This window comes from Montipora capricornis, chromosome 7, assembly GCF_036669925.1.
Source record: "Montipora capricornis isolate CH-2021 chromosome 7, ASM3666992v2, whole genome shotgun sequence".
In the NCBI taxonomy this organism is placed as follows: Eukaryota; Metazoa; Cnidaria; class Anthozoa; order Scleractinia; family Acroporidae; genus Montipora; species Montipora capricornis.
In genome coordinates, this window is record NC_090889.1 from 8308705 (window position 1) to 8318704 (window position 10000).

The 10000-nt window shown below is 35.8% G+C and overlaps 2 protein-coding genes across 2 annotated transcripts; one reads left to right on the forward strand and one right to left on the reverse strand.

Annotated features, from left to right (window-relative positions):
• The first annotated feature begins 1636 nt into the window (after nt 1-1636).
• LOC138057431 (uncharacterized) lies at nt 1637-3130 on the forward strand. Its single transcript, XM_068903458.1, has 3 exons — nt 1637-1884; nt 1956-2195; nt 2538-3130. Exons 1-3 carry the CDS (start codon nt 1637-1639, stop codon nt 2701-2703), a joined length of 654 nt encoding a protein of 217 aa, XP_068759559.1. The 3' UTR covers nt 2704-3130.
• A 130-nt stretch (nt 3131-3260) lies between these two features.
• On the reverse strand, nt 3261-7876 carry LOC138057522 (uncharacterized). Its single transcript, XM_068903519.1, has 9 exons — nt 7799-7876; nt 7049-7390; nt 6694-6956; nt 5738-6278; nt 4982-5420; nt 4335-4506; nt 4015-4163; nt 3664-3857; nt 3261-3411 (listed from the first exon to the last, which is right to left on the reverse strand). Exons 1-9 carry the CDS (start codon nt 7874-7876, stop codon nt 3334-3336), a joined length of 2256 nt encoding a protein of 751 aa, XP_068759620.1. The 3' UTR covers nt 3261-3333.
• Nucleotides 7877-10000: the final 2124 nt, after the last annotated feature.

Sequence of the window (10000 nt, forward strand, 5' to 3'; positions counted from 1 at the left end):
TCTCTAGAGGAATTTGAATTTGACACTCTTCTGCACTCTGAAAGACCTTCAGACAATGAACTATTACCCCCCCTTGATATAATGTCAAAAATATCTGGTCTAAGCAATCTAGACAACTCTGGTATTGAGTCAAATATACCTAATCCTATAAATTCTATGTATTATTACCCATCTGATTTTCAGAAACTAATTTATCATCTTCTAGTTCTTATTTTTCTTTATTTCACATAAATTTAAACAGCCTTGATGCTCATCTGGATGATTTACAAACTACGCTTGCATCCCTGAATTTTCCCTTTCACATCATAGGCATTAGTGAAACTAGAGAGAACTATTCCACTGGTTTTAAAATGAACAATAATCTGGACGGTTTCACCCTCTTTTCCCAACCTTCCAGATCTGCTGCTGGTGGTGTGGCTATGTATGCTAGTAAATCTTTAAATGCCTTTGAGCGAACTGACCTGAGCACAACTGATGATGATTTTGAAACTGTTTGGGTTGAAATTAATAACACTAGGGCTAAAAATATCTTATGAAACCTTGTCTCAAAAATTTCTGATCATCTTCCTCAGTTACTTATTGTTGATGACATCAAAGTAAACTACAAAATTTTAAATTATTATAAAAATGATTATACTAAATTTGATGAAGATAAATTTATTAATGAATTCTCAGCTATCAATTGGGAAAATATCTCCAATACTGATTTGGATGCAAACTCTAAATTTAATATTTTTTATGATCAAATCTCTCAGTTCATTAACTCTCACGTTCCACGTAGAAAGCTTTCAAAGCGTGAAATTAAATTATCCACTAAACCTCTAGTTTACTTACTTTTCACTTGTTTGCTGATGACACTAATATATACTACTCATGTAAGAACCTTGATGATCTTGAATCAAAGCTAAATCACGAGCTTAAAATAGTTGCTGAATGGATGAAATCTAACAGGTTAGCACTAAGTATCTTAAAAACAAATTTCATTTTTTTTCATTCAAAGAAACTGAAGCCAAGTAAGTTATTGAATTTAAAAATTGATGGAGTAAATATTAAGCAAGTCTTCACTGTTAAATATCTAGGTGTTACCTTTGACTCAAACCTTACCTGGAAAAATCATATTAATGAACTCTGTTCTAAATTATCAAAAACTGTAGGAATTTTTTCGAAATTGAGGTATAATGTCAGCATTGATATCCTTATTATGCCGTATTATTCATTAATCTATCCTTTTCTTATCTATGGTGTCCAAGTGTGGGGTTTAACATACCCAACCTATTTAAAGCCTGTCACTACTTTGCAAAAGCGATTAGCTAGAATTTTGACAGTCTCAGAACCTATGTCACACTCAGAACCATTGTTAAAATCTCTTAAAGTGCTACTGAAACGAAATTTTCGTATCTGAAATTTTTGCTCAAATTTGTAGTTTAAAATATGCTGATCATCATGAGCTAATTTGTTTTGGCCAAAAAGGACCGGAAGATATCTTTTTTTAACCGTCCAAATCCTACATTTTACACAAAACCATGTCCGGGCCCTGGTACCGAGTGAAATCGATCGATGACGTCACTGGTTGTGTTTACTCAGATAAGCGTGGTTCATTTCACTCACGTTTGTTGTGTATTCGTGGTCGAAGAAAATGTCTGATATTGACGTTTTGTCGAGTGAATCGTCTTCTGAACCAAGCGAAGTTCTCTCCAGTAGCGAAGAGGAAGATGGTGGAGACTATTTTGAGTTGAACGGGAATTTTGCTCCCTATCAAGGCGAACCTCTCGCGGACAGCGAAAATGCCGATATGGCCGATGATGATGAAGACGAAGACGAAGATGGCATTTTGCCTTCTGTTTTAGAGCAGCGCTCCGAGGGACTAATCGCTCTAAATGATTGGTAAGGGCTTATAATTTTTTTTGTACCTCTTCGATAAATCATGGCTCATATCTACGCCTCACATTTATCAGGTGTACGTGTGGAAATTGCAACACAACACATTTGGTCGGAGCACATGAATATAGATGTTGTCTAGAGATATCCGAGGCAAGGAGACAGTTCATGTTTATCGGTCTAGATGCACAATGTATCGTCAGTCATTCCGACTTTTCTGCCATGACCAACTCCACCGTCCTTGAGCAAGTCGGACCATTTCTTCGAAACAAGGATGGCAGATATTACCGGAAAAGAAGTAATGCAACACAAAACAAGTAAGTGTTCGATAAAATTTAACCTGATATCACACATATAAAATCTTCATTTTTACACCCAGAGCACCGCAATTTGCCTTTCAACTGTCTTACTGTTGTTGTTTAATACACCAAATAAATTCGTGATGCACATTGGTACAACTCTTTGTATTGGGGAGCCGATTAGTTTCTGTGGTGACAGCAAAATAAAATGCAGGGAAATTGTTGACTGCATTATAGAGTAATTTACCTCTGATTGGCCACATTTAATAGGGACATAGTTTTTCAGTGAGTGATTATGGCATGGGAATTTTTTTTTTTTTTTTTGTGGGTTTTCTCTTAACCTTTATTTCTTACTTTTAGGTTCCTCAGAGCTGTGGCTTATCGGTGGTTAGCAAGGTGGCTATTCGGCCCATTAGGATGGGAAAACACAAGGCCCTTGCCATCATGTGTATACCACAAAATCAGATCAAGTTTTCATACACTGGAGGCAACAGGCTATGTGTCTGGACAGGAGCGTGCGGACTAACTGATATGACAGCCTGAAATAACTTGCTGGATGATACATGTATCTATTTGTAACACAATATGGGGGGTGACAGCTGTTATAAAGGCTGCTTGAGCAGAACCATGTTTAAATAAAAGTCCTCCCAAAAATCTAGAATATTGACCCAAAATTTTGGGTAAAAAAATCTCAAAGCTCCCAAAAATGTAACTTTATTACCTCATTTTTCCCAAAAAATTTCCCTCTTCCCGGCAAAATCTTGAAGAATTTTTTTCCTCCCGAAACAGCCTTACTTCGAGTTGACACCGCCATCCCCGTACAGAATGGACAAGACTAATGCAATACTCTTTTATTTTTTTTGCAAAATACACTTTATCTCTTATGTAATCAATTTTGTTTGTATGTGTTACTGGGTGAAAAAATTATTTTCATAAAATACTGTTCACATTCACTCTCTCAAAGAATTGTTTATATTTAATTACAAGTTTTGTTTAATCGCGTAAGAACTTTTTAAAAATTTATTTCTATAAAATAACAAAACCAATTGAAGAAGAATTAATTAAAAGTCTTTCTTGTGAAAAATCAAAATTGGCTATATTATAAACTGCTGTTTCTGCCGGTCTTTCACTGTTTTTTTTTTCATTTTGGGTAGTTTCATTTTCTTCTTGTTGTCCTCCTTCTTTTGGAAGAGGGTCCGGATTGAGAAGAAGAACACCTCTTTTCACCCTGCTGCTGCAACTTTAATTGCTCTGCTTCTGTAAGTAGAAAGTATTTGGTCGTCGTCAAGACTTTAACTTATATTTTACTTTGATTATCTACACCTCAATTCTGTAAGCTCATCATTTAATGCTTTCCCTAATTTGAGATCCCAAAGATTTACAATTCCATCACATGTCCAGATTAAAGTTTGGTTTATGTCAACTCTAGACTATGATATACCCTGAGACTGTTAACACACAAGGGTTTTCAAATTTTGGTGATCACTTTACCTGAAGGGAATAACTCTGTCCGTAGCTCCTTGCGTGCCTTGTGACGTTTTATGGCCGTATCCTTGGAAGTGCGTTCGGGGAACTGATGGCTCAAGGGATCAGGAATCTTTGCCTTGTATTTTGCCCTTACGTTATCCCTCTCCTGTTTTGTCATGCTGAACAGAAGCCGCTTTATGTCTTCCACATAACCTGTAATTTCAAAACAAAAGAAATTACATTAATACCAAAGTATACTTCTAAAGTCGACACAGAAATCTAGTACCTTACTGTCTTATCTAGAAATGTTTCTTCTATTTACTAGCCTAGGCCGGGTCTGAACATCATGGAGATGCTATGTAGCACATACCATATGTAGGTGGCTCTGCAATTTCCCGCACAACTTCCTCACCCATTTTGAATTTAGGATATATTACATTCACATAAGCTCTCCCCTCCTTTGTCTTTTTTGTGTTTCTTCTTAGGTTTTCATTGAAATGCAGACTGGCTAAGACATGTCTATAAAAATGGAAATAAAAAATAAAAATTGTTACATGTACTGTAATTGTAATTCATGACAAAGGCGTGCACATGCTCTTTTGCCTAACAAGGTTGTTTGCTTGAGGGTTTACACCCGTGAGGGAGGGTACAAATATCTCAGTCACAAGATTCATTATAAATTAATCTTACCTGCAGAATGTTCCAAGCCATGAAAAGCACATCATCTTGGGATGCCACTGATTAAGGGTGGAGTGAAAACCCTCCAAACAGCTGGTCTCTGCCTCAGGAGACAGCCTTTTGACATCATTCAGTATGTCAGTCTTCATTAAAATTTCTTCGACCTTTTCATATGCCTTAGTCCCTGGGAAATAATGCAACAATAAATGCTGTTTAGCATTTGAACAGTAATGATGTGGACATAAGGTGCATTTGCAGAGGATATCCTAGCCTGTGAACACAGATGGAATTCCAGCTTTTGTTTTGTGTCACCACTGTGAAACAAAAGCGGGAAATCTATCTGTTTACATGCTAAGAAAATCCATACCCAATTCACGACAGGTCAATGGCAGTTACTGGTAATATGAATGGAAAGTTTGTTGGAAAGAATTATTATTATAAAGGCACAACCCAATAAAAAGATTCATATTTATGTACTGAGTATTTTAACAACTGAAGTGCAGGAAAAGATGCATATTGGGTTATATTATATTATTTTACAGCATTCTACACCGTCATGTTATGGGAGCAGAAAAGCACAGTCAATATCTATATAGGTAGTGTAACTGGCAACCAGACCAACAGATACTCTATTTTTTTGAAACGTCAAATTGACATACCAACTTTGATCCATTTCCTGGGCTCTATGTTTTCATCGTGTGCACACTTTTCAAAGTTACTATCAGGATGGCCAGTATGTTTGTTTGATATGTGGCGCATAAATGATTTCCACTTGGCTAGAATCATGTCTGGAAAGTCATCTTTTGTTGATGTTGAGCACCAAAAGATGTGATTTTTCACTGCCTTTATCCACTCAGAAATCACCTCACACCCTTTTAGTTTCCTGGCAGCCAGAAGTTTCTTAACCAGCCCTTTGGCTACATGCCACTGATCAAAGTAGTGTTTCACAGTTGGTTGATGTTCTCTAATCCACTTTGCAATGCCTCTGTGGCGATCCGACACAAAAACTTTTATGGCAAGCCCAACTTTCGTCAAATACTGAAAACAAAGTTTACAGCCTTCCAATTCCATAGCAGTGCTGCTACCTGCTTGGTTTGCCTGCAATCAAAGAAACAAATAATTTGTGCACATGCCAGTGGTGGATCTAGGAGAGGGGCCCCCCTCTTATTTTGGGTAAAAAAAGAAGAAATGACAGAAGGGAGAAAAGCCCCCCCCCCCCACCCCCCCTTAGTTCAAGCTTTGGGTCCGCCTCTGCATGCAGGACAAAAAATTGTTTTCCAATACAAGTGTTTGACAGCTTGTTTCAAAGGAATAAATGCAGCCTCAGGGACTTACAGCATTTCATGTTACTGTATAAAGTTAAATAATGTATTCACAAGGAACATCTCAGCATTACTCATGTACTCAGTTTTTACCTGTAACAACTCAAAGTGTACAATCTTCATAATGGGTGAGCAAAGGAGTGTATAAACCCCATATTTGGCCGAATGACCCATCGAGTCAAACCGACCATCACCTGACCAGACTGCATCTTTAATCTCCTTAATTTGGGCAAACAACCCTGCCTGGTAGTCTTCCCAGTACTTTAAAACCACTGGAAAGAGAAATCTGCTTTGATGATAGAAGAAGGTACGTGATTCGTACACACTCAGGCCCATGTGTTTAAAAACAAGAAGAATTTTTCCAATAGAGCCACCAGCCATTAAGACAGCAAAGCTTAGCAGAAGATTTCCTGCTGGATATCTTCCAAGAATAAATGGCTGGCTTCTCCATTTGAAATTCTTTTTGCATGATTGACAGTTTTGGTTCACAGTGACCATGGTTCCGCAACTGTCCATCGACACTGACGGGTTGCTTTCTTTGCAGTTGAAGCAGAAGAGAGAGAAAACTGCCAACAATGCGCTGTAAAAAACAATGAACTTTGGTTCATCTTGACATGGGGTACCAGGTGTCACTCTGTAAAGATGAAAGGAAACCATTAGAACTTGGGTCTTAACTTTAATTAACAAATATTTTTATCTTTGTTGTGTAGTTAATTATTATTACCAGTATCATTATTATTGTCATTGCTATTATTATTATTATTATTATTATTATTATTATTATTATTATTATTATTATTATTTGTTATTATTATAATTCTATATTACATAATACTTTATTGGCATGTTTATAACAATTTTGGCTATTACACTTACTAAGTTTTAGTTCTTCAGTAGTTTTTGGTAAGTTATTGAAATTGTGAATTATTAGTGTGGCTGCTGTTGTTATAATTTGTCAATGCTTTGCAGCAAAATTGCAATGAACTAGCAATAACATTCTTATATACAAAAATTATGTGACTAAGTACTAACAACAGAACATTTCCTACTTTACAGTATTTCTTGTGACTGGTGTATCCTTCTCTTCGTCATCTCCATCATCGTCCATTTCTGCTTCCTCCTCTGACAATTTCCATTCAGGATCAGTGTCATCTTGGTGGTTTTCCTCAAATGGAGCATCCTCGCCTAATGGGTGAACATCCGCCAGGCTTTTGTCTGGATCATCTTCAATTTCCGTAGCAGGAAATAATTCGTCTGCTTCTTCATCACTCCAGTTGGAAGACAATGAATCGTTTTGTAGTTGCTTTAGTTGCTTTAAAGTAAAACGAAAATATTTATAGTAAGGCCACCTGGATAAAAATGCGATAAACTTTACTCAGATAGCCTGCTGTAAATAATTTTAACCTTTCGGAGATCTTTGTTGATCTTCTTCAGCTGATTTACTTCCATCTGTAACGCACCCCTTCTTTGCTTTACTTTCCGACATGAATCTTGAAGCTGTGCAAAGCGCTCAGCATAGGTTTGGCACTTTTGACAGGTAACTGTAGACATGTCTAGCCCAGATGGGGTTGAAACAGAATCAATTGGCACCGTATCGGGATCAGGTGAAGAAATTGGCGGATGGACATGAGCTTCAACTTGATCACATGGCAATGACAGAGAATCAGAACAAATCTCATAATTTTGCTTTTGTCCATCTGGTTCTTCTGGAGGAATCGTCGTCTGCTTAGCAGCATTTCGAATAATCTAAGAGTAATGAATATATATAAGTCGAAAATCATATAGGAAAAGACAACTTTGATGTCTCACACCTCTCACACATGCCACATAAACATGCACACACACACATACCTTTCTTCGCTCACGCGGGGTTACAACATTCTCTTGCTGCTCCACACAATCTTTGGTCGGCACAGCATTCTTTTTTAGTCATCGTTTTGTTTTAAACGATTCAGCTTCTCCGAGATTTAGACCGAGCCGTTGTTCAAAGTCTGATGCATCGAAATGCACTGAACAAAGCACTGATGTCTTCGATGGCTGCCAGTCTGCTCGATGTCTTCGCACGAAGCGAACCCATTTGTCGCGAATTGCGTCTTCCCGAGGAAACATGTGCATCGATATGCCCTCTGTTTTGGAGTTATTTGTGCAGCTTACATTTCCTGGCCCACCAGCAACACAGTACTTGCCCGAAATCCTTTTCTTCGGCTTCTCGACATTCACGCCACACTCCATGCTTACTCGGGGTTTACTCTGAGCTTGGAGATGTACACAACCAGTGACGTGACAAGACTGTTTTGGCCGCGCCAAGATGGCCGCCAATTTTGATCTCACCCGGTCAACTTCGAACGGTTAAAAATATACTTTCCGAGATGCGTTGGCCCAAAAAAAGTACACAGCGTTTGTAAATAAGGTTCAAACTTTACTATAAAAAAAAAATCTCGGATACGAAAATTACATTTCAGTAGCACTTTAATCTGTTAAAATTTAATGATATAATTCATTCAGAAATCCTTTCTTTTGTTTATCAGTGGTTTCACAAGCTAGTTCCTTCATGTTTTTCTGATTTTTTCAAGCCGATATCCTCTATACATGAGTATCCTACACGTCAGTCACTGAATGAAAATTTATTTATAAAATCAATTCGAACTACCCAATATGGTATTCGCTCTCTTCATTACACTGGCTCCAACCTCTGGAACTCACTTCCAATTACTATCAAGCAGATAACTCCATTCTCTAGATTTCGTAAAACTTTAAAACAAAATATTATAGACAGTTATAATAATATTATTAGTTCTTAGTTGATATGTTATTATTGTTAATATTATTAATATATATATATATTATTATTATTATTATTATTTATTTATTTTTTTTTTTTTTTGGATAGTTAGATCTTAAAGAAATACTTTTAACATAAATTGCCTATTTATCTCTGTATTCCTCCTGATAAATTTAGTTCCTTTGGGGCACCTACTCGATTAGTTTCATAAGCTATTTAGGTGTTCCAAACTCTTCACAATCAACTTTGTATTAAAACTGTTTGTTTACCATTTATCCTTTCTTCTTTTCCCCTAACATTTTATTTCTTAATCACAATTGTAATATTTCATTAGTACTATGTATCTTCTTCAATATTTAATTTGTAAATATTCATATGTATATTCTATTTTTCTTTTTCCAACACTGTAAATTAATGTTTGTGTGAGTTTAAATTAAAATTGATTGATTGATTGATTGAAAAATTGATTGATATATACTGCTTATCAGTGGTAATCAAATGGGTGCTTAGACTTAAATACTGTTTAATATCAGCAATATTTATAGACAGTCTGCAGTTGTCATACGCCTCCTGGTATGCTAACTGTTTCAAATAAAAAGGTGCGTAACCCTAATCACTAAATTGAAAGCTTAACCCTAATTCCAAAAATGCAGGCAGTCTCCCTAAGCTTACATGAAAGCTAACCATTCAAAATAAGTGCTCAGTAACCCAGATCACTCAGCTGAGCACTAAAATTTGTTGGCCTTCAATAGCACCAGAGAAAAAAAGTTTATCCAGTTTTTGAAAATTTTACCTAGTTAAAAATACAATGACCCAGTTAGAAAAAAACTAACTAGTTGGAAATAAAATCACCTAACAAGTTGAAAATATAAATTAACTGAAAAAAAAATTAACTGCAACATATGCAAATGCTTTATAACGATTATTTATTCATTTTCAAAAAGGGTATTTAATAAAATCAAATTTCTTTAATATTTACTATTTACATTTTGTTGTGAAAACATCCAAACTTTAAACACTTAAAACACTTAAAACACTTAAACACTTTAAACTTTGAGTGGATTTACAAGAATGTATAAATTCAATATTGCCGTTAAATTCAAGTATATTTTGTATGAATATATTAAACAGTTTGAAATATTGTAAGATTTTAAAACAAAAAGCAATTTTGTCTTCTCTAAATGCCAATAATTAATTTATCTTTTGAAATACCAAAAAAATCCTAATAATGCCCGTGGCTTAGAAAACCCAATGATGTTTTTTTTTTCAGAATAATTACATTTATCTTTGAATAAAGTAATTTCAGAATTCAATTACGGTTGAGCCCAAGTATTTAGTCATGTCATGGTACATGCAATGAAATACCGACAATACTGATATGCCTGAGGAGCAATTTTAACATGTCACAAAAGGAGTGGCTACCTCTAATTAAATTAGGGCTGAAAATGGCCACCTCTGGAGAGGCAAGAGAAGTGCTTTTGATCATGGTTTATTCAACAGGAACAGTTAACAGGTAAATTGTAGAAACGTGGAGTTTGGTACTTGAACACAGTTATGACAATACCAAACTTAAC

Bases quoted from the DNA above. Each gene is read 5' to 3' on its own strand.
- LOC138057522 (XM_068903519.1), bottom strand. From the start codon at position 7,876: ATGGAGTGTGGCGTGAATGTCGAGAAGCCGAAGAAAAGGATTTCGGGC. The intron at 6,957-7,048 runs GTTAAAATTATT...TTTACTTTAAAG, and splicing joins TCAACAAAGATCTCCGAAAG to CAACTAAAGCAACTACAAAA. The intron at 3,412-3,663 runs GTGATCACCAAA...TTAAAGTTGCAG, and splicing joins AGTTATTCCCTTCAGGTAAA to CAGCAGGGTGAAAAGAGGTG.
- LOC138057431 (XM_068903458.1), top strand. From the start codon at position 1,637: ATGTCTGATATTGACGTTTTGTCGAGTGAATCGTCTTCTGAACCAAGC. The intron at 1,885-1,955 runs GTAAGGGCTTAT...CACATTTATCAG, and splicing joins CTAATCGCTCTAAATGATTG to GTGTACGTGTGGAAATTGCA. The intron at 2,196-2,537 runs GTAAGTGTTCGA...TCTTACTTTTAG, and splicing joins AGTAATGCAACACAAAACAA to GTTCCTCAGAGCTGTGGCTT.